The sequence below is a fragment of the Rhinatrema bivittatum genome, chromosome 4, assembly GCF_901001135.1.
Source record: "Rhinatrema bivittatum chromosome 4, aRhiBiv1.1, whole genome shotgun sequence".
In the NCBI taxonomy this organism is placed as follows: domain Eukaryota; kingdom Metazoa; phylum Chordata; class Amphibia; order Gymnophiona; family Rhinatrematidae; genus Rhinatrema; species Rhinatrema bivittatum.
The window spans coordinates 410,181,906-410,206,612 of NC_042618.1; the positions used below are offsets into that span (position 1 = coordinate 410,181,906).

General features: G+C 45.0%; 1 protein-coding gene across 6 annotated transcripts in view; it reads left to right on the forward strand.

Moving 5' to 3' along the window:
* The window catches only part of TTLL3 (tubulin tyrosine ligase like 3), a 179,989-nt gene that overhangs the window by 134,147 nt on the left and 21,135 nt on the right, over nucleotides 1-24,707 (forward strand). For 5 of the 6 annotated variants that reach the window (XM_029601147.1, XM_029601149.1, XM_029601151.1 and 2 more), the window contains 2 exons: nucleotides 9,065-9,500; nucleotides 11,292-12,620. In XM_029601147.1, coding sequence (XP_029457007.1) covers nucleotides 9,065-9,500; nucleotides 11,292-12,308 — 1,453 coding nt within the window. In that variant the 3' untranslated portion in view covers nucleotides 12,309-12,620. Of the gene's footprint in view, nucleotides 1-9,064; nucleotides 9,501-11,291; nucleotides 12,621-24,707 lie in introns of those variants that run through there. The other variant, XM_029601150.1, reaches the window with a different exon arrangement.

A 24,707-nucleotide genomic window follows, 5' to 3' on the forward strand; every position in this document is an offset into this window, starting at 1 on the left:
ACTCTATCATAAGGGACTGCTATTTTAAGCTACAAATGATAAAAAAAACTCAGACCGTTGCTACACTTTTCTGATTTTCGTACAGTTCTTCAGTCTATTATCTTTTCTAAAATAGACTACTGTAACGCCCTCCTCCTTGGACGCACACCAAACCGTTACAACTATTACAAAACGCCGCTGCACGTATTCTTGCAAACTCTAAAAAAAAGGGACCACATTACTTCCACGCTTATCGAATTCCATTGGCTCCCAATACCATCACGAATACTTTACAAAGCACTCTCCCTCATCCATAAAAGTCTGTTAAATTCAAACCTCAACTGGATCAACCCCCCTCTCCTCCCCCGCACTTCCACTAGACCCACTTGCCCAGCCCTCCAAGGAACCCTCCGCACACCGTCAATCAAATCTATCAAACTCTCCTCTACTATGAGCAGAGCATTTTCCCTTGCTGGCCCCACCCTATGGAATTCCCTGATCTACGCACTGAGACCTCTACTCCTAAATTAAAAAAAAAAAACTGAAAACTTGGTTGTTCCGTCAAGCCTACCCCCTTTCCCCTCCCCCCCCACAAAAAATACCTAACAGGCACCCAAGTAGCTGACCTGTTATACTTCTTACCCTCCCCCCATCAACTGACTTCAATTCTACCCTTTATCCTCCCTACCCCCCCCCCCCCTCTTTTAGTCGCTTATGCATCACCCCCCTGGTCTGCACTACCCCCTTATGAATCCTTAGCGACGCTACAGCTCTCCCTTTCCTCTTATCTTTGCTCTCCCTTCGGTGTGTTCCTCGACCCCTACATACTACCACCTCTTAAGTTTTCCCCCCATCCCTGGCTTTTACCCCTCCCTTGGAAACTGATTAAGAATACCTTAAGAACGCTGTCTCCTGGTACATTGTATTGTATTATAGTTGTCATATTCATTGCTATGCTCCTCAGCATTATTTATAGTTCCTGTTACTGTAAATGCCTATGATACCCCAATATTTAGCTCCGGGTCATAAAACTTTTATATCTTAACACACTTATCCCCCTTATATTTCTGTTTTGTTACTTGCCATTCAATTGTTACTTGTAAGGGCCACGCCCAAAAGTTATTTGTTTTTATGTAAACCGATATGATGTGCAAACGGCTATCGGTATAGAAGAGACTCTAAATAAATAAATAAATAAACTAAAGGCAATGGTCTTTACCATGTGTCTAATCTTCTTTCCTAGATTTTGGAAATCTTTCTGTAGTGCAAGGATACCATTTCTAGCAAGATTATTGGTCCCCAGATGCATGATAACAATGATATTGGAGTCTACTGTCTTCTATAATTGCATTAACTATCTAATTGGTATTTCTACTGGTTGAGGATCCTGGAAGGAATTTAACTGTTGTATCCCCATCAAAATGATTTCCCTAATTGGTTCCTCTGATGACCGAGTTTCCCAGCAGAAGAAGCTTCTATTTATGACCTTTGATAATGTTTAAGAATTTCTGGGTACACTGGTTGATTACATCCCTTTCAGATATCACTTCATTTTCTATTGCTGGAGTTTCTTCATTATCCAGTACAAAAAAAGGTATTACGAACAACACTTAGAGATAACAGCCTTTTTTTATATAACAAACACAGGCTTAGCAGCACTAAGCCAAGATTTCTTTTTGCGGGAATGGTCCCACTATTGCGGGAGGTTTCACCGTGTTATTGGAGCCCCTCTCCTGAAAAAACATCACGGTTCTATGGCATGTTCTTGTGTCTCACGGCCAAACACTTCAGGGCATAAGAATGTGCCTATCGGACCTTTAAAGCAATAGCGGCCCCGACCTCAAGGGACCGCCATCACCTTAAAGGGCATCTGCGCCCCCCCCCCAAATGAAATCACAGCCACATAGAGAGTTTGAGCGGGGGTCAGTGTTGACCCTCGGCTCAACCTGGGCTGCCACTCAAGGTGGTCCCGACTCTTCCAAAGTTAAAAATAGTTCAAATGTTGCAGCGCAGTGATGGCACCACCCCTTCCCTCTCCCCCTTTCTCCCCAAATGTCAAAGAAATATCAAGGTGGGCCTCCTGACATATCCTAGTGCCCCCCCCCCCCCCCCCCCACACACACACACACAAGCCTAACAATAAAAAAAAATAGGGTCCCAGGCCCCTGACACCCTCCACTCCCCACTCCCCCAAATGTGAAAACTACAAATAGGGTCCCGGCCCCACTCATCCCAAGTCCAACAATGAACAATAGGATCCTGGCCCCCTCACCCCCACTCCCCCAAAGGTGAAAAATAAAAAAAAGGGTGGTTCAGGACCCCAACCCTGTCATCCCTCCCACACACTCTTGCACCTTTAAAATTTGTAAAGGGTCCCATGTTGGGGCTGGACTGCACTTTTGCACCTGGCCCAGTCGGCGCCATTTTCCAAAATGGCACAGACCTTACCTTGCCCCAACTTTGTGACTGAGGCAAGGTCCAGGGATTGGACATACAGTTACTTAAATAGACTAGCAGGGATTCTAAAATGTCTGTGTAGCTTGGTAAAAAATATAGAGAGATTTCAAATCAATCAAAACACAGATAATGCAGAAGAATAAATGTCAGCAAATAAGCAATCTATATTATGGCTAACTTAAAATAAAAATTAAATTACCTGACCACAAAGTCAGGGACATGAGTATGATTATACCAATTCTACCTGATGCTGCTGCTTTGCTGAGCATGGCACTTTGGAGTGCTATGTACCCGTTGCATGATGGAGATCTCAGGGTGTATTAATATGGGATGTCCTGTGGTCAGCTGTACTTTATTCACTAGTGCTCAATAAATGTCAGTAATTGTTATTCAAAGGGGTTATATTGCTCTACAGCTGCAGGCAATTTCTGGGACCAGAAACCTAGAGACTTACGTTTGCTCTCCTGCACTTGCCAAAGTCTCCAATTAGAGTCCTCAGCAGTAGCTGAGACTTGCACCTCCAAGGCCCATCTCTCATTGAACTCAAGGCCAAGGCTGTTTGTACTGCTCTTTTCACTTCCTCAAATGCTATCTGTTAAGCTGGACCCTGGTCTTTGGATTAATAGCCCATCCCCTGGCCTTAGAGGACTCCACTACCTCTGATAAATAATCTGCCACATCCTACAGTTTGTACCCATGATGTACCCATCAATGTAATGTATGATTTGGCTCTGAGATGGTATATTGATCTTTCCCAGGTCCTATATGATTACCCCATGACACAGGGTGGGACTTTGCAATATACCCAGTAAAGGTATATTGTCTGCCCTTTCATATAAATGCATATTCTCTGCTTTCAGTAATTAGTAACTGATATTCTCTGAGTGTGCAGTCTGCAGTTTGCATCTTCAGTTTCACAGATACAGAAAGGGTTGACCTCCCACCATTAATTAAAACTGAATCCTCATGAATTAAAGTAGCCTGTGCCCCTGTGTCTACTAAAGCTAAAGTTCCCTCACTCAGAACATTTTCAATGGGACATGTAGTCTCTTATCAGTTTTGGATATTTGCAAAGGGTTTTGGCTTAATCATCAACTCAGGAGAGTTGTCAGTTTCCACCCAGATTCTGAGGGTGGGGTACTTGATTCTCAAAAGGGCTCTGAGTCTGACCACAGAAATGATTTAGCGGAGTGCGACGCAGGGTCCAGCTATTCTACTGACCTGGCTTGCCTCCTCTCTAGCCCATAAAAAACCTCAGTGTCTTTCTGATCCATGTTCTTGGGAGGTACTCTTGCTCTCTGGAGTGCACCCCATATTACGTTTTGGATCATTCCCCTAAACTTCCAGGGTGATCTTCTCTGTGAGGAGCAAGAGAACTCTTCATCTCTAACATTTATCTGCTTTAATTGTTCAAGCCTATGTGCCATGTGATCAGGATTAACGAGTTGCACATGGCATGGGTAAAAGAACTGATGATTTTATAACCATCCTGATACATTGCAGACTTTATAGCCCGTTCCTGCACAATTCATATAGCTTCCCTTATGCTTTTCCAGGCCTTTGACTCATCCTCTAACTCAGACTCAGCCGTATACTTATTCCTTAAACATGTAACTACCAATGTCAGTAAGTCCTGAGTCCTCCCTGGGCATCTTTGCAATTCATATAAGATCTTGGAGTCTCTTCAGAAGATGACCATCCATTTTACATCTGCAGTATAGATATAGATGTATTCAGCCCTCTTTTTTAACAACCGTACTAGCCATGTGAGTAGACTTTCAGTACGTCTTTGCTGAATATTATGTTTATGTAGGAATGTGAACCCTGGGCCGAGATGAGAGGTGACTCCGCCCACAGGGAGGAGCCCTGTGAGCCTCACCGTCAGCAGGCGCAGTCTCAGTGGCGTGGGACACAGCTAGAAGTAGAGACTTTATTATGAATGCAGAAAACAGGAATGCAGTAATTTAGTAATGTAGTAATTGCAGATGTAGTAGTATAGTCCTGAGCAATGGGAAATGCCCAGGGTGAGGCCACAGATGAGAAGATCCGGTAGTGGCCCGCGGAGTGGGGTACACCGAGAATCCCTTCTGATGAGTGTAGGCACCTCTGGAATACAGATCTGGTAGTGGCCCACGGAGCGGGGTATGCCAAGAATGTCTGTACAGTAGATGTTGAAGAACTGGTAGAGATGCCGGAACCCGGAAGTGGCTCCCGTAGTTGGTGTGTAGATATTCTGTAGTGCAGGAAAGCTGAATGGCTTCTACTGAAGGAAGGCGGTAGTGGCCCAGGGTTCGGGGTACACTGTGTGGAATCCACAATACAGTCTGTATAGTAGAAGTCAGTAAAGGTACTCACAGTAGATGGTTCCTGGAGAGAGATAGAGACTTGAGAAGCAGGTCTAGAAGCAGTCAGGCAGGTAGGCCCTCCGAGGAGCGGATAGCCGGGAGTGCAAGAGAGCCCCTGAGGAGCGGGTACTCAGAGCGTTTGGATGCCAAGACCAAGTCAGGAACAGGAAGTTCTTAGAAGAGGAGAATTCAGCAAGCCGGAACTCCTTGTTAACTCAAAGAAGGCAAGGGCCGGTCGGATTAAATGCACAAGTGGGTTGCCGTCATTGGGAGGGGACGCCCCCGAGGTTCCCGCCATGACGTCTTCAAAGGAGGCCCTTGCGCGCGCCTAGGAAATTCCAGGCCCAAGATGGCGGTCGGCAGCGCCCGCACTGTCCCGGGAACACCGGAGAGGTCTGCGGGCTTTGGCAGAGACCACCATTCTTCCCAGAATTCATGGAACGGGGAAAAAAAGAGGTGAGCATGAGAGATCGCAGCCGTCTGTGACCGACAGGCGTAACACTGAAACTTGTCAGCTAATTCCAGTATTTCTTGGTGTGAGAAATCTTGCGCAAGCCTCTGGGACCGTCGGTGCCCACCACACCATTATTTCATTTTTTACAAGCGGACAGGCTTGTGGCCTCATATGGCTGGCCACAGGTAAGCTCTGACTCTGTTCTGTTTGCTTAAACAGGGCATACCTGTCTTCATCAGCTTTTTCCTCATCTCCTGAGGTTTCAAATATGTCACCGTACCACTTACCAGGGTGCCACTCAGTCAGAGCAGTAGCAATCATGACGTGCACCTTGTGCGTGTCAACTGACCACTGGTACTTTTTATAGTTATTTTGTACCACTCTAATGGCTATTTTCTCTGCCACCCCCCCGATAGTAGCTCGCTTTATGCATGATGAGCTGCAGCTGTGCTTGATGTATTTGCAGCTGCCTTTATCAGATACCTTACACTGGAGAGACTTATATTCTGTTTAATATTCCTCCTTATTTTCCCATAACTTACGCAGCGCAGTAAGTAGCATCCAGCTGCTCCTTTCTTTCCTAACCAGATGTTCTTTATGGCTTTGGGAGTCGGTGGGAATGGAGGCCCTCTCTCCTGTCCCTGTTCAAGCTTGTGCCACTACCTCCCAGGGGCTGTAGTATACCTGAGGCCTTAGGAATCTGCTCCACTTATCCCTTCTTCCTACACCACATATTACATACTGACAAAGAGTTACACTGCTCAGAGATAGTAAAGCACTGAAATCACAATAACCGAGCTCATATAAATCTCTGGCATCCTACCAACTACGCCAGTTTTGTCCTGCTACATGCTGCACGTGGGTGTGGTGAGGAAACACAAAGGGGTAGATTTTAAAAGGTGCGTGTACGCGTCCATGGGCGCATGGTGCCCGGCACTCGCACATGGACGCATGGATTTTATAACATGCGCATGCCGGCACGCGCATGTTATAAAATCTGTGGGCCACGTGCACATGCCCTTACCGTTTGTGGAGGGCCTTATCTGTTAGACCTTTGCACAGCTTTTGAGAATTTGTACGATATATGCCATTGAATTGTCCATATGATTTGCTCGTGTAAGTGCACTTTACACACATAGGTGATGTTTGAAAATTGCTATGATAGTTGCTAGGGATGTGAATCGTTTTTTGACAATTTAAAATATCGTCCGATATATTTTAAATCGTCAAAAATCGTTAGGGCCACGATACAATACCAATTCCCCCGATTTATCGTCAAAAAATCGTAAATCGGGGGAAGGGGGAGGGCAGGAAAACCGGCACACTAAAACCCCCTAAAACCCACCCCCGACCCTTTAAATTAAATCCCCCACCCTCCCGAACCCCCCCCCCAAATGCCTTAAATTACCTGGGGGTCCAGCGGCACACTAAAACACCCTAAAACCCACCCCCGGCACACTAAAACCCCCTAAAACCCACCCCGACCCTTTAAATTAAATCCCCCACCCAAATGCCTTAAATTACCTAGGGGTCCGTAGCGGCGGTCCGTAGCTTAAATTACCCCCGGGTCCGTAGCTAAATCGGGGAAGGGGGAGAGCAGGAAATCCGGCACAGTAAATCGTGGTGTCTTCAGCCGGCGCCATTTTGCAAAATGGCCACCGCAAAATGGCGGCGGCCATAGACCAATACGATTCGACGCAGGAGGTCGTTCCGGACCCCCGCTGGACTTTTGGCAAGTCTTGTGGGGGTCAGGAGGCCCCCCCCAAGCTGGCCAAAAGTTCCTGGGGGTCCAGCGGGGGCCCCTGGAGCGATCTCCTGCCGCGAATCGTTTCCGTACGGAAAATGGCGCCGGCAGGAGATCGACTGCAGGAGGTCGTTCAGCGAGGGTTCCAGACCGCCGCTGAACGACCTCCTGCAGTCGATCTCCTGCCGGCGCCATTTTCCGTACGGAAACGATTCGCGGCAGGAGATCGCTCCAGGGGCCCCCGCTGGACCCCCAGGAACTTTTGGCCAGCTTGGGGGGGCCTCCTGACCCCCACAAGACTTGCCAAAAGTCCAGTGGGGGTCCAGAACGACCTCCTGTGTCGAATCGTATTGGTCTATGGCCGCCGCCATTTTGCGGCGGCCATTTTGCAAAATGGCGCCGGCTGAAGACACCACGATTTACTGTGCCGGATTTCCTGCTCTCCCCCTTTCCCCGATTTAGCTAAGGACCCGGGGGTAATTTAAGCTACGGATCGCCGCTACGGACCCCCAGGTAATTTAAGGCATTTGGGGTGGGGGATTTAATTTAAAGGGTCGGGGTGGGTTTTAGTGTGCCGCTGGACCCCCAGGTAATTTAAGACATTTGGGGTGGGGGATTTAATTTAAAGGGTCGGGGGTGGGTTTTAGGGGGTTTTAGTGTGTGTTCACGATTTTAACAATTTTTCACGATAATCTAAACACCCAAACGACGACGATACGATTCCCTCCCCCTCCCAGCCGAAATCGATCGTTAAGATGATCGAGGACACGATTCACATCTCTAATAGTTGCATTTACATGTGTAAATCCTTTTGAAAATTCACCTCTTATACCCCTAGTCCTTCTATTATTCAAAGGAGTTACGCAAGTGCTTTACTCCAATTAATAGAAGGACTTTCCAAAAATAGAAGGACTAGGGGGCATTCCATGAAGTTAGCAAGTAGCACATTTAAGACTAATCGGAGAAAATTCTTTTTCACTCAACGCACAATAAAGCTCTGGAATTTGTTGCCAGAGGATGTGTTTAGTGCAGTTAGTGTAGCTGGGTTCAAAAAAGGTTTGGATAAGTTCTTGGAGGAGAAGTCCATTAACTGCTATTAATCAAGTTTACTTAGGGAATAGCCACTGCTATTGATTGCATCAGTAGCATGGGATCTTCTTAGTGTTTGGGTAATTGACAGGTTCTTGTGGCCTGGTTTGGCTTCTGTTGGAAACAGGATGCTGGGCTTGATGGACCCTTGGTCTGACCCAGCATGGCAATTTCTTATGTTCTTATGTGCGGGCGTCGTGCACAGGGGGGGGGGGGGATTTTAGAAAGTTGCACGCAGCGACACAAACGGGCCTTCTCCCATTCCCTCCCAGGCTGCTCCAATTAAGGAGCGGATTGGGAGGGAACTTCCCTATCCCACTACCTAAACTCTTTCCCTCTTCTCTCCTCTCCTCCCCACCCCCCTAAACCCTTCCCCTGGAGCAGAAGTAATTTGCACAGGCCGGCAGTCGGCCGGCATGTGCTTCCCTGGAACAGCAGCTAATGGCCACTGTCCTGGCCGGCCTCCGGCCCATCCCTTTTAAGGGCCTGGCACTTGTGTGCGTATCGGCAGTTACGCGCGTGGCTGGGCTCGTTTGAAAATGTGCGTGGCACATTTATTTATATAGCAGGAATAATAATTGTAATGCAATGCAATACTTTCCTTAGAAGAATTCAGGGTCACACCATGTTTCTCAGTCCTTCTGTTCCTTATTCTTTTCTAGCCTGTGTCTGTTTACTGAGTCTCTTATTATGAGGGAGTGGTAAAATGAATGCTTCCTGCCACATAACTATCTGTTTACTTTGCTGAATGGTCAGGGGCAGCTATTGTTAATTATGTCTACCTGTCTCCTTATTTCTCTGTGAGGGAGAAGTTAGCCTCTAACTTTGTGTCAGCTTTGCTGCTGTGTCGGTGATAAACTTATGTGCTTCTCTGGCCCTGCAAATGATAAGTTATCTGTTCTTTGCTAACCACGCCCAAACCAGTAAACTTACAGCCTCTCTCCATATGACTGCCCTGTCTCTGAAACCTGACTTGCTGTTGTCTTTCTTGATTAGCTCTATCCATCTATGCAACAACTCCATCCAGAAACATTACGTGAACTCACTGCGTCGACATCCTCTAGTCCCCGCTGACAACATGTGGTCGAGTGAGCAATTCGAAGAGTACCTGGAGCAGGTGGGACCCAAAGATGTCTGGCCAGAGGTCATTCTTCCCGGGATGAAGGCAGCGGTGGTCCATGCTATGCAGACTGCGCAGGATGTGGTGGAGTTTCGAAAGAACAGTTTTGAGCTGTATGGGGCAGACTTTATGTTTGGAGAGGATTTCCAACCCTGGCTCATTGAAATTAATGCCAGTCCTACCATGTCTCCATCCACAGCGGTGACAAGCAAACTCTGCCACAGTGTGCAGGAGGACACACTCCGGGTGGTGATAGATCGCAAACATGATCGTAACTGTATTATTGGGGCCTTTGAACTCATTTGCAAACAGGTGAGACATGCAAAGTACTTAAAACTACCATACCACATGCTAAATGCTCACTTTTGGAGTCATTTATCAAAGTGCTATATGGCATTTTCACATGCAAAGGGGAGAGCCATGTGATAGAGCGAGCCTAGCCCTAATACCCTCCCGCTAGATAGGTATTTATATCTCTATGGGAGGCCCACCTAGTAACTCGATGTGAGGTTTAGGTATTAGTGTAGGGGTTAGGGGCCACTTTGACATTCAAAGTGAGACGTACGAACAGAACAGTGCTCTCTTGTGAAGATTTGATGACCTTCGGAGTGAGGAGATTTGTGCAATGTTCTTTCAACCTAGCTTGATATTACTCAGGTAGAGAGTCCATCAAGCTAGGTTGAGAGAACATTGCACAAATCTTATCTTTGGGTGAGTTTCCTCACTCCAAAGGTCATCAAATCTTCACAAGAGAGCACTGTTCGTACGTCTCACTTTGAATCTCAAAGTGGCCCCTAACCCTTATACTAATACCTAAACCTCACCTCGAGTTACTAGGTGGGCCTCCCATAGAGATATAAATACCTATCTAACATGAAGGTATCATGGCTAGTTTCTCTCTCTCTCTCTCACATGATATTTAGAGCATTTTGATAAATCTAGGCTTTAACTATTGGTAATTTTATTTCTTTTCTGTAATGGATAATTTAGGATCATACAATTGCAGATAATGCAAACTGAAAAATTATAGAAAAAAGTACTAGGGTTATTAAAATTGTATGTAAGAGTTACTCTGTGACTAGAAACTAGGGCACTGAGGAGTGTTTCCCATGGAACAGAGGAGATGAAGTTGCAAGTACCTGAAATGACATTGTCAATTGAAAATTATGTTTATACTGAATAAGATGAAAAACTCCAGTGTATCACTTGATACCATCATGATAGGAAAGGTACTCAAAGGCTAAAGTCCTGTTTCGTTTATTAAAAAATCATGGTACTACTAATGCATATAAACCAGGTCTAATTTCCCATAATTATACACACACACACAATGTATCTGACCAACATGTACAGTAAATGTAATTAAAAAACATTTAATTTCCTATACAAGGTTTTGTTGTTAAAAACATACAAGTAATCCCACCCTCAAAATGCATGAAAAACACAGACAAATTGTATTGGTGATTTACAGTTACAACACACATTCAGATTACATAATAAGAAACACACTACATCAGTGTCTTAAGGAGTCCCGAAACACTAGACTGGTCCCAAGGGCCTTTTGTTTCATTGTAAAAACAGCTTCAGGGGTCTACAGTACAAGCTTTTATAACCACATATTATTCAACTAATACAAACACATCATTCAATGCTTTAACATATATCAACATAATATTACAAAATATCAGTGTTAGGTTAGGCTGTGTGGTATTGTTACAGAATATATGAGAACATCCGATCCATCTTTACAAGGTGGAATTTTTGACATTAGCAAAAATGGGGTCTATTAAGTTTAACACAGATGTCTTGAACAGCTTGGCATATATGAATTAAAAAAACCTATCCCCTATAAGCTTTTTAATGTAAATTATAAGAGGATTTAGAACACTGATTCATATAAGATATCTTACCCCAAAATTCATCATTCATTTAAATGCTCATATTCATTCGTCATAACACAAAACTGTTATATGCAAATTTATATTACAAAACTTGTCCAATAAATTTCCACAACCCTTATATCAATCCCATTTACTGATTACAAAAAATCTAAATTTATTTTACAAATTTTCTAAAACCACAAATTTATGTTTCTTCTTTTAGCCAGCTGTAGAAGTCCCCCAGTACTTAGGAATAAGTCTTATGGTGGAAGGATGCACAGTCAAAAAACCAAGAACCCTAAAGCCAAGAAATGAGGTCACTTTTGCCACTGATATCTGCAGCCAGAAATGCAGTTCCATGCCACAGCAACCTAAAGCCATGACAGTGAACACAACCTCTGGCAGTAAGCTGCCAGAAGCCTGCAAGTGTGCATTTGCTGCTACACCAGGGCTCACCTGGTCCGTCACAGCCAGCATCTCGGAAAACTGGAGGAATCAAGGAGACTCAAGTGGCAAGGTAGCCACTGGAAAAGAGAACAAAGCGAAAGTGGACTGGGAGCCTAGGAGCATGGACAAATGCATTGAGAAACTAAACAATCCTGGCAAATTTGGAGCGGACTGGAAACATGAAAAACCACTGCTAGGCAACACGGCTACCTTCAGGAGAGAAGAGCTGATGCCAATCACACAGCGCATATCTGCTTCTAAAATCTCACAAGTCAGTCATACAGAGAAGCCTCTTGCCCCAAAGTCCACTGTTAGGCTTCAAGATCTAAGCCAACTTAGTTTAAAATTCTCCAACTTCAATAAAATGGAGTTCCAGCTGCAGAAGCAAGGCAGGTGCACAGGTAGGGATCAGATGGTATGGCTGCCTATGAAGTATGTGCCATTCTCTGGCTTGCATCTGATAGGCCCTCCCTACTGTTTTTGTTCCTCTTCTCTCGCTCTTCCTCATAAGAGACCTGACCATATCAGGCAGCCATCCACCTATGTGCAAACTCTCCAAGATAAGAAGCCCCAAGAAGCAGCTTTCTCCCAACCCTGTGGTCACACAGCGAACGTGCCAAAGAAATACTGGCCAATAGCCATCCATCTCAGGTCACCGAAAATGGGAGGAGCCCCAAATCTGTGTGATCCTCAGCCCCCCTCCTTAAAAAAATGTCCAGTCAAGAAAAAAAGAAAGAGGATGAAAGGGAACATCAAGAATGCGGCTCACCTGCTGCCTAGATCTAAAAAATAAATAACAATAGAAGCAGAAGGTGTGAGCAAGATGATGGGGGTAAAAAGGAAACTTTTTTTTTTTTTCCTTCACTCTGTCAGAGCGCATAGGAAAGCATTCGGGGCAGGTTAGAGGAAGCAGTTCTTTGCAGGTTTGTTGAGGAGTATAAGGAGGATTCTGGCACACGTAGCTACAGTAAAAGCCACGCTATGTTCCAGGATCTTCAGGATGTCTTTACTGACCATACGTGCTTATTACTAGGCAATGGAAAATTGTAAGTAAATAGAAATCGTAAAAGTAACGTTTTTTAAAAAGTACCGCATATATATATATATTAAGTACCGCATATATATATATATATATATATTTATATAAATATATTATGGCATATATTTACAAACACTTTTGAGGGTTTCTTTTATGATGGTACAGTCTGTAAAAACAGAGCCCTATCCATAACTTCTTTAGTACTCTGGTTCTGAGGCCATTTCTAAAATGCTAACATTAAATTGTAGCCAGACAGGTGGCATGAAAGTAGTAGAGCACTGGAACATGTTACTTGTAGGTGGTGAAATCTCTGGACATGGAGGATTTTAAGAACAGGCCAGGCACACCTCTCTCTGAGATGATATAGCTATATTGGGTCCTATTTGGAAGGAGTCAGGGGATAGCCTAGATTTTCTTTTAAAATTCCTTTCTGGGTTTTTTTCTCTGTGACTCTGTGAGTACGCCACAGCGCACACTGTAAAGAAAATAAAAAGCAGCATGCTCCTTGGTTAAGAGCGACCTTAGAATTTCCCTAAGATCTGGGCTGTTTCGGTGTCAGTGGTTGTGCAGATCCAGGTTCCATTCCTGGCCCTGCCTTTGGCTTCTCAGGCTCAGAGCCATCACAGAGGAAGGGTAAGAAGAGTTAAACCGCCCCGGGTGCCAAGCTGCAGGAAGAGGGGCCCACAGCACTTTTTTTTTGAATCGGTCTGCAGGTCTGTGAGGGCAAAAAGGAAGGGAGATACTGAATCCAGCCCTTGCCTAAGACACCATTTTGTTCAGCGGCTGCGCTGCTGGATTACTGCCGGGGCGATGTTCACAGTAGGAGTGGGGGTGGGGGGCAGGAAGGACATTTCAGCTCTCTCTCACCAGTGACGCTGACTGTTCGGAATCAAGGTTCCAGAGGGAATGGGGATCTGTGGCCCTGGCCAAGGACTGCTGGGAGTTATACAAAAAGGGGAACAAACCCTAACTTGTTGGAAATGAAGGTTCATGGCTGCTTAGCCTAGTAGAATCTTTTTTTTGACTGAGCAGAGAACCCAAACGAGCAGGATGAAACTGCCCAGCCAAATATAGTAGTCATAATAATACAAAAAATATTTTCTATAAGGTATAAAACATGTTGTGAATTAGTTGCTGCATTACTAGTTTTGTTATTTAATTCTCTCTTTGAGTTACTTAGTAATTTACCGATTACTTGTCTAGGTAATTAAATATGTTATACTTTTTTTTTTTACAAAATGTACTTTTAGTTACCTTCTGTCTGTGGATACAAGATTTCCCATGATTTGCTCTTTCTAAAAATGTCCTCTGTTTGGAGATCACATCTTTGCAAGGATATTGGGCTTCAGTCAGCCAAATTCAGGACATAGAAAGTGACTGACTTTGGCAAAATAAATCACAATCCACATTAGAAATCCCTCACAGTTTACAGGCCTCACGAGTGTCAGGAATCCCCTCCTTCCCCCCTATCATCCTGTCCACAGATTTTCAGATTGGCCCTCCTTCTCTGGATTACATTCAGGCCGATTCAGTAAGAAACGCGGGAGAACGGGTACTCCGTGTTGAGCGCCCGCTCTCCCGACGCGCCCCCAGCCCCCTCTCTTGTGCGCGCGATCCTATATTTAAATGAGAGGTCGCGCTAAAAGGAGGTGTTAGGGACGATTACACCCCCTTAGTGCCTCCTTGGCTGAGGAGAGGAGCTGCTGTCAGCAGATTTAGGAAACCGACGCTCGATTTTACGAGCGTCGGTTTTCCGAACCCGCTGACAGCCATTGGTTAGGGAAACAGATGCCGTTAAAAATTGAGCGTCTGTTCTCCTAACCGGACCGGCCGGCACATTTTTTAAAAATATTTTTGTTTTAATTTTTTTTTTAACCTTTTTGGTTCCTCAGACTTAATATCTCTAGGATATTAAGTCGGAGGGTGTACAGGAAAGCAGTATTTTCTGATTTTCTGTACAATTTTTCAGGTTGCTCATAAATTAATGCCTGCCCTTGGGTATCCCGAGTGATCAATAGCCTCATCAACATGCATTTGCATGTGATGGGCACTATTAGTTTCCAGGGGGTTTGGCCGTGCGTTTTCAACACGCTAAACCCCTTACAGCATAAGGGGTAATAGATGTGTGTCGAAAACACACAGCCAACTGCATGTTAAACAGTGCGCTCGGCCGAGCACACTTTACAGCTTCAGCCTGTTTACGTGTTATTTGTGATGTCAATTATCCATTTTGGGATATGCAGTCACTCTCTTGCCATCATCAACATGGAATTGGATGGAGGCAGCATACTGAGCATGTTCTTGCTGTGATGTCAGCTCAGACTAAGGGCATGAAGCCAAAATTGCTTGCCCACATTTCAGTCACCAGTGCTGCAATCAGGTTTTCTGTACCCAAGGCAGATGTTCAGAATTACTACCCCTCATCCCATCTTCTGACTTACCATATGATGTTTTAGGTTTTCCTTTTTTTTATAAAATAAGTGCTTTATCTATTTTAATATGAAATATAGGTTGGGGTTGAAATAGTGTAAGCATGTAAATAAAAATTTTGAAATATGCAATATAATTATGTATCATCGACAGATCCAGCACAGTTCTCCCTCCTGTAGGAATGACTCCGGTAGAGCATCTCCTCCTTTTTTCCCCCCTATCTATTGCCCCAAAGTATTCTCTTAGCTTTCTCCTCTCCTGCCCATCAATATCCATCTCCCTCTATCTTGTCCCCCCATCTCTCTGCCAAGTATCCCCCCTTGTTCTCCACCTCGCCCCCTGCCCAGTAGCATCATCCTGGTTCCCCCCTTCAGTGATGGCTCTGGCACAAGCTGTGCTGCTCCTTCTCATTTTGGCAGGGAACTTCTGCCTGTGTCTGGCTCGCACACAGATGACATTTCTGTGACTGCACCTGGGGAAGAGCCCAGAGCAGTGGTTTTCAAGCTGTTTTTTCCTTGGTACCCAGTGGAAGAAAAACGCTTACAGGTGAATTTTCAAAGGAGTTACACATGTAAATGTAACATACTATCATAGCAATTTTCAAAATCCATTTACCAGCCTTAAGTGCACTTAACGTGGGTAAAGCCGTGAGAATTCAATGGCATATATTGTAGCAAATTTCAAAAGCCCACTTAGATGGGTAAAGTGCAGTTATTTACAAATTCAAAATCCAGTTTTAAGCATGTAAGTGCTTTTGAAAATCAGGCCCTTAGTCCTCCTGACCCAAACAATATTATCTTCTGACTTGTATTTTCATATTGTAAAGATAGCTTATTACCACTTCACATCAAGTAAGAACTAAAATTTGACATTAATTAATGATGTGCAGAGGCATTTCTTTTTTTTATTTGGACCTGACTATTGCCATTTTGTACAGAAGAAAACAACATTTATCAGCACACGTCCGGTGGGCAAGAGTGACCGAGTCTCACCCCTGCCCCGTACAGAATAAGAAAATTATGGTAAGAGGGTTTGGGGAAATCAGTGGGGAGCCCCAGGCAGGGGTTCTTTATTTTCATTGTTGATGACAATTTTCTTAAATGAAATGAAAGAAAATGAACATTTCAGTTGTTTTTCTTTCATTTTAATAAATTGAAATGGAAAGGAAAATTAATTAAAATTTCATCTTTTCACATGAATGCATCTTTTAAAATGAGTGCACATCCCTAACAGTAATGAGATTTGTAAGCCATATAAAATAAATATGATACCAAAGATCAGGTTTTTTAAATTATGTTTAATATGTTAGGGGGGCTTGCTTGCTCCTTCCAGTTTGGATCAAAAGATGAAAGTGTTACCTATATGTCAGGTCTGCTCTTCTGTCACTCTCACCCCTTATTCTTTCCCGTCCCATTGCTCATTCTCTACCACCATCTCCATTCCCCAATGCTCACAAGGGATGTGCAGCCAAAAAGTTTTCTTTTTTGTTTCATTACTTTTATTTTGTTTGTTTAGGGCACACTCATTTTTTTGTGTGTGTGTGTGTACTATTTTGATTTAGTGCACACTCAAAAAAATGAGTGCATACTAATCAAAATGAATCATAAAAAATAAATGCACATTCCTATTTCTCGCCACCGCCTCCTCCTTTTTAAGCATTCACACACAACACCCCCCCCCCCCCCCCCCCCGCAGCCTCCACTGCTTATTCTCACCCCTTCCCAGCCCCACTGCTCCCTCTCTGATGCTCCTGCAGGCTCCTCTAAGTACTTTCAATCATGTGGAGCTGGTACTTCCACATTTCTTGGCAATTATTGTGAGAACCGCATGGGGGTATTGGTACCATGCAGCCCAAACTACCCGTGACCAGGAGTTGGCTGCCAAATGCTGCCATGTTCACAAAGTAAGTGTGCTTCCAAACCACCACAGAATGGTCAGAATGGCTGACCACCACAATGATGCTCTCTTGGACGTTACACCTGGGGCAAGTGCCCGATTCACCTCCTCATCCCGGCAGTGCCAGTCTCCACCCTTCTTCATCTGCTTATGCTCAGAAACACTTGTGTTGCCCTACTATGAATATTTCAATTAAATAAAAGTGGGAAAACACAGAGTGGCATCGCAAATACCATTCTACATGGGCTGGAGAAGGCTCACACATTTGCTTAAAATTATTTCCTCTCTCATGTCCATTGCACTTTTATTCACTCTTGTTCCCTTATAATGAGCATTGAACATCAAGGAAGTCTAATCTCTTCACAAACGAGACTTTAAATCTTTGTACAACTAGGAAGCTGCATTCTCTGCTTCACTGCTCCTTCCATATACAGTTTTGCATTTGTAAACTGAGCAGCATGGAACAAACTATCCAATGGTAGGAACTCAGGGACTTGTGGAGTAAAGTGATCATATGGCTAGGACAACACAGTCAGTCTCAACCTTCCCTGCCATTAAAGAACAATTTATCTCGGTGAAGACCACTGACACCTTTGTTTTCAGTTTTTGTTTAATTTTTCTTGGAAATGTATTAGTTTTTATTATAACAAACAAAAATGGGAGAAAAGCAGTGGGGGGAAAAAAGACACTCCTCTTCATCCAGGCAAGTCCAGCCACACCAGCAGGTGGAGACAGAACAAAGATTCGCTGACGTCTCCCTCATACAGCTCTGCTCAGACACCAGCCAGCCTGTTTTTCTCTGTCTTCAGCAGGTGGTGGACATGTATCCGAGCTTGTGGATCTGGGCCTGCCTGGATTGAACAGGCCGGTTTGATCTCCTGTGGTGAAAGCAGTAGCTCCCTCCCTCAAATGAGTGTCTGAGAACAAATATCAGGAGACAAGCAAAAAACTAAAAAAAGGATAGGAGTGAGGTGAAGGTTGTGGCCCTAGCCCTCCCTGGGCAGCAGAAGAGATCTGGTAGGATAAGGAGGCCTTGGACTCAGCCCTCCTGCTTAGGCCTCTGTCTGGTCCTGCTTTCTTCACTCAGCTCTCTCCCTGCCTTTCTTTTTTTATCTTGCCGGTTTTATCTGTGGAAAGTTTATTCAAAGAAAGCACATGCATCGATCAGTGCTGGGAGTGGGTGCTGGCATGATCTTTTGCAGGCAGGGCAGCAGACAGCTGTGTTTGTAGCCACGCCGAGTGATTCAGGAGGGCTGTGGGGTTCATTTTAAAACCAGCAATGTTTCAGCGGTAAAGCCACACACGGCAGGCGCCATTTTGATTGGCAGGAACTGCTGAGGCACACGGTGCATCACATTTGCTCAGCTTTTAGAGGAACAGAGTGTGACATGGCATCGAGGGAGAAGCGAGGGAAGAAGCTTTGCTTAGCATGCCATATGAGAGTTCTTAGTCCCAGCAGGTCCCTCTGTGTGTCAAGTGTGTGGAGGCCCAGTGGGATGTCTCTACAGGGGAGATTGTCTCTACAGGGATCTCAGAGGCCACTGCTTTACAGGCAGAGGTTGTGGTGGCAACTCCTGCCAGAGTGGCTGAGGAGTCTTCTCCGCCTCTCTCCTGCCAATCCACTCGGGAGTGGGCTCCAAGAGAGTTTTGCCTACACTGGAGATGGATCTTTCTGCTATTTCGTGGGTGGAATTTTTTTAAGGGTCTGCAGGCCTTCTATCGGGGCAAGGAGCTCCCCGGGAAGAGGCTAGGGATTGCCTGCTTCAGAAGTCTCTCCCTCCTTAGAACCTTGAAAATGTTCCAGAGAGTCCTCGTCTCCTTCCAGGAGGAAGAAAAGAAGGCAGACGGAGGGAGAAGAAGGTGAGGACAGGGATCCTGCAGGAGACTCAGATGGGGAGTCAGAATCCTCGGGGGGGGGGGGGGGGGGAATTCTGATGATTCATTATTGGAAGAGGTGGAGATCCCCCCAGATGCTGAGCCTAATAGAACTTTGCTGCGGTTTTTTCACAGGGACGAGATGTCCGGTTTAATTTTACAGATCTTGAAAGCCCTTGGGTATGAGATCTTGTCAGCAGCAAGCAGAACCCAGTAATGATCAGCTTGCACAAGGCATCCTGGTTTTTTCCTCTACTTGAGGCATCCAGGAGCTGACAGATTTGGAATGGAGCGCACCGTTGGCTAATTTTAAAGGAGGTTGCTCTTTAGGGGGATTGTATCCTATGGACTCTAAAGTGAGGGAGCAACTCAGGTTTCCTAAGGTGGAAGCACAGTCTGTGGTGTGATAAAGTGGACCACCATTCTGGTGGAAGGAGGAATGCCTTTAAAAGACACTCAAGATTGGAAAATTGAGGCTATTTTGAAGCAGACCTTTGAAGCGATGGCCATCAATCTCCAAATCTCCGCTTGCTGTTGTATGGTGGCCAGGGCCAGGTTACAGTTAGCCCAGGAGGCCCAGAAAGTTCTGAGAGAGAATGTCCCATACCTGGAGCCAGGAGCTGCCTTCCTAGTGGATGCTGGCTATGATTTGGCATGCATGGCGGTTCGAGGAGTGGCTTTGGTAATTGCAGGCTGAAGGCTGGAACTGATCTGCTGATACTACTTCAAAATCGAACCTTACAAAGTTACCTTTTAAGGGGCATGTTTTGTTTGGGAAGGAATTAGAGAAGATGGTGGATCGATGAGAGAGTCAAAATTATCTCGGTTACTGCAGGATAAGAAGCCAACTCCTCGGTTTTCTCAAGCCAAGAGGCGATTTCGGAGCTCTCAGCGTTTTCGCTCCTCCAGAGGTTCGAGTAGTCAGAAGTCTCAGATATTTGGGAGATCTCAGTCCTTTCAGCCAAGGAAGCCAGGCAAAGGTGGTGCCTCAGGCTCCGGAACCCTGCATTCCTTCCAATGAAGTTTTGGGGGTCCATCCTCCAATGCTGGAGATAGGTGGCAATTTTATCTCAATTGTATTGGAGGTGAACCCACATCATTTCTGACCAGTGGGCTTTGGAAGTGGTGTGTGACAAATACGCTTTGGAACTTATCTGTCCTCTCTGAGATTCTTTTATCGTTTCCCCCTGCAACTTCGTAGAAAAGAGGTCAGCTGTCCAGTGCACGCTGCAACAGTTGCTCATCCTAAAGGCAGTGGTTCCAGTTCCAAAGGATCAGAAGGGCACAAGGTGCTATTCCATTTACTTCGTGGTTCCCAAGAAAGAGGGTTCGTTTCGACCTATTCTGGATCACAAGGGGATCAATCAGGGCCTCCAAGTTACCCATTTTTGGATAGAAATGTTAAAATCAGTGATCATGGTGGTGATGAAGGGAGAATTTCTCACTTCTTTGGATATACCGGAAGCTTACCTTCATATTCCAATTTGCAAGCAGCATCAGCAATATCTGCACTTTGCAGTGTTAGGTCAGCACTATCAGGTCCAAGCGTTGCTCTTCAGTTTGGCCACGGCACCCAGGACTTTTTCCAAGGTGAGGGTAGTCGTGGCTGCAGCCCTTAGAAACGAGGGCATTATGATTCATATGTACTTGGACGATTGGCTAATCAGAGCAAGTCATTGGAAGAGAGCCAAGTGGTGACCACCAGGGTGGATCAGTTATTGCAGCAGCTGGAGTGGATGGTGAATTTGGCCAAGAGCAACCTACAGCTGTTTTAGGTCCTGAAGTATCTGGGTGTCCAGTTCAACATGGCGCAAGGCAAGGTGTTTCTCCTGGAGTCTTGCATTCAGCAGATCTGGGGTCAGGTCCGGGCCCTGCGTGTGGCCCATCAGTCTGATTGTATCTGCAGATGTTGTGATGTATGGTCGTGATGATAGAGGTTGTATCTTGGGTGTGGGCACATATGCATCTTCTGCAGCGATCTTTCCTTTCTTGATGGAATCCCCAGTCTCAGGAGTACAATATGATGCTGGCCTTGTCACCGGAGGTGATGCAGAACCTTCTCTGGTGGTTGAGAAGGGAACATCTAGCAAAAGGTATGGATTTGGAGACTCCCGACTGGTTGGTGGATACCATGGATGTCAGTCTTCAGGGCTGGGGAGCACACTGTCAGGAGTTGGTGGCAACTCCCTCTTCTCGGGGGTTTGTTACATAAGGGACCAAATTTTTCATGACAATCCAAGTCAGTTTTGTCTTATGGTTTGGCCCTTGAGAAGTCTAAACTCTTAAAGCGAGGTTACACAGGGTCAGTGGTGGAAATGCTTTTGAGAGCACAAAGTTTTCCACCTCCTTGGCATATATTTGCGTTTGGCGGGTGTTTGAGCATTGGTGTCAGAATCACGCTTCTTTGCCCGCCTCAGCGCCTGTTCCCTTAATCTTGGAATTTGAGTAGGGGCTTAGCTTTGAACGTGCTGAAAGTACTGGTGGCTGCTATAGCGTGTTATTGGGGCCATGTGCAGGGAAAACCGCTTTCTTCTCACCCAGACGTATCTAGGTTCTTTAGGGAAGTAAAATACCTTAGACCTCCCTTGCGTTTCCCGGTCCCCTTGTAGGATTTGAATCTGGTTCTCTCCTTTCTGGTGAGTCCAACCTTTCATCCTCTCTGGGGTATTTCCTTACAGTTACTAACTCTGAAGACAGTGTTTTTGGTTCCTATTTGTTCTGCAAGGTGGATCTTGGAATCGCAAGGCTTGTCATGCAGAGATCCTTTTTTGATTATCACTCCAGATAAGGTGCAGGTTCGGACAATACCTGCCTTTCTTCCAACAGTGGTTTCGGAGTTTCACTTAAATCAGTTGGTGATATTACCATCCTTGGATAAGGATATGGATGGTCAGGAATACAGGAAATCGCAGCTGTTGAATGTGCGGTGGTACTTATTGCATTATGTGGAGGTTATAAACGAGTTTCAGAAATCGGATAGGCTTTTTGTTCTTCACTGGGGGGGTGAAGAAGGAGGAGGCAGCTTCTCGGGGGCTCGTTGGATAAAGGAAGTAGTGTCAGCAACCTATGTGGATGCCAGGAAGTCTCTTACAAGACAAGGCAGCAGGCACTCGTTGTGGTTTCCTGGGCAGAATTGCATTTGCTTTCTCTGGCAGAGATTTGTAGAGCGGTGACATGGTCTTCTTTGCATATGTTTGCAAGGTATTACTGACCGGATGTGCTGGCATGGGAGGATTCTGCCTTTGCTAGGAAGATTGGCGGGTCATATGGCCCGAAGATAGCAGAAGGTCCTCGGGGCCATGGTGGAGCTCATCCCACCACAGCTCGAAGACAACAGGACAGGAGGTCCGTGGGACCGTGGTAGAACTCATCCCATCATAGCCCAATGATAACAGGAGACCATGTGTGTGAACTTATATGTATGTGTGAATGAGTGAGAGCCTCTTTGTGTATGCATGTGTGTGAGATCCTATCTTTGTGTGTGTGTGTGTGACTGAGTGAGAACATGTGTGTTTGTGAATGTGTCTGTGTGAGAGCTTGTGTGTTTGTGTATGTTTTGTGCTTGTGAGAGCTTATGTGTCACATATAGGTTCTCACTGGCATGCACGCACACACACAAACACACACACGGGTAAATTTTAAAAGATGGATGCGCCGGCAAAATTGAGCGTCTGGTTTTCGACCCAACAGCTGTGGGCCGACTTCAAATTTTTATTTTTTTTTTACTTTTTTTTACCCTTCGGGACCTCCGACTTAATATCGCCATGATATTAAGTCGGAGGGTGCATAGAAAAGCATTTTTTACTGCTTTTCTGTGCACTTTCCCGGTGCCCGAAGAAATTAGCACCTACCTTTGGGTAGGTGCTAATTTCTGAAAGCAAAATGTGCGGCTTGGCTGCACATTTTGTTTTCTGAATCGTGCGGGAATACTTAATAGGGCCATCAACATGCATTGGCATGTTGAGGGCGCTATTAGGTTCGGGGGATTGGACGCGCGTTTTCGGCCCCTTACTGAATAAGGGGTAATGCTAGCGCGTCAAAAACGCGCGTCCAATGGCAGATTAACAGTGCGCTCCATTGGAGCGCACTGTACTGTATCGGCCCGATAGATTGCAGGACGGAGCTGGGCTTTATTTGATAGGCTCAGGACAGGCACTGAATGAATCGGGGCGGGGAGGGGGGCAGCATAATAATTTTTCACACAGGGCAGCAAAAAACGAGCACTGGTCCTGGCTAAATCCTTGTCCAGAAAGGAATGAGGTTCCAGGATCTTTCATGCAGTAGGACTCCCATAAATTGGGTGAGTTCCATTCTTCTAAGATACTCTGATTGTCCTAAGGGACTATTGTTAGTGGAGCTGAGTCCAGTGTTTCTGTTGTTATTAAAAAAAAAAAATTGATAGAAAAGAATTCACAAGGTTAAGTTGAATAGTTTTGTAGGATGTGATTTTATTGCTAGTGGTTAGTGTCCACAGTTTGTTTTTGGAGAAATACTGGCTAGCTGGTGCCTGAGCAGAGCTATATGAGAGTAACGTCAGCAAGTTTTTATTCTCCGTCTCCATCTGCTGGTTGAAGAGCATTGCCTTACTTTGAGGAAAGGAAATGATCAGGTTAAAAAGTAATTTCACCTTCCTGAGAAAAATAAAAACTGAAAGTAAAAGGTCCCTAACTCTTGAACACTGCCACCAGTCATGCCCTTCTTTTAGGCTATGAAGCCAATACCCATGTACTCTCTCAAAATAAGCTACTTCAGAACTAGGGCTGCACCCAAGGGAAAGGCAGCCTGAGGCTCCTCACCGCCTGCAATGGTGATAAAACAGGAGCATACACATATTGCTGTATACAGAATCATTCTGTATACAGCAAGTGTGTATAGGTTAAACATCACATTTTCCCCTCATCAAGCACTTCAGCTTGGATTCTTTATAGTTTTTTTCTGTAAAGAACAACATTTCCAGAGGATGGTATCTGTCCCTGCATGCATGATTTCATATGTGTGTGTGTGTGTGTAAATATTTGTACAAAAAACAAAGTCACAGTTCACTATGGAATAGAATGAAATCAAGCAAGGGATAGATCATTTAATGCAGTTTATACTATGACGAACATATATTAGAAAATCTGAATGTGGATTTGTAAGTGGCTGTGTTGTGTATATGTTGCAAGGGAGGTTTGCAGAGGAATTGTGTGTACAGTAGCTTGTATGATGAATATAGCAGAGCTATGAGGTATTATTCCTATTCAGTTTATGTGGACTGTGATTGCTGATGAGACTGAACTGCATGACAGCACCATATATGTTTTGATCTCCCTATAGTCATGAAAATACATAGTGCTGTGTAGCTGAGAGGTGTATATGTGTAAAAGAGTTTGAATATAGAAACGAAGAAGGATAGAGAGGAAATTGGATTGGGATGACAGATGTGGTGTACATCTTGTAGATAAGATTCTAACTATTCGGGCATGCCAGATGATAAAGGGAATGGAACAGCTCCTTATGATGAGCAGCTACACAGGTTAGGTCTCTTCAGCTTGGAAAAGAGGCGGCTGAGAGGGGACTTGATAAAAGTTTAAAAAATCACGAGAGAGGTGGAAGAGGTAAATAAAGGTCACTTATTTGCCCTTGCAAATGATACTAAAACAAGGGTACATTCCATGAAATTAAAATCACAGAAAGTACTTTGTTTTCCTCAGCACACAATCAATCTGTGGAATCTGTTGCCAGAGGGTGTGATCAAGGTAACTAGCATAGTGGGGGGTAAAAAAGAAGTTTGGACAAGTTCCTGGCGGAAAAGTCCATAACACATTAGCCAGTTAGACTAAAGAAAGCTGTTGCTATCCCTGGAAGTGTGTAACAGGAAATAGATCTACTTTTTGGGATCTGCCAGATACGTGTGACGCAGACTGGCCATTGTCAGAGACAGGATGCTGGACTTGATGAACCTTGGTCTGA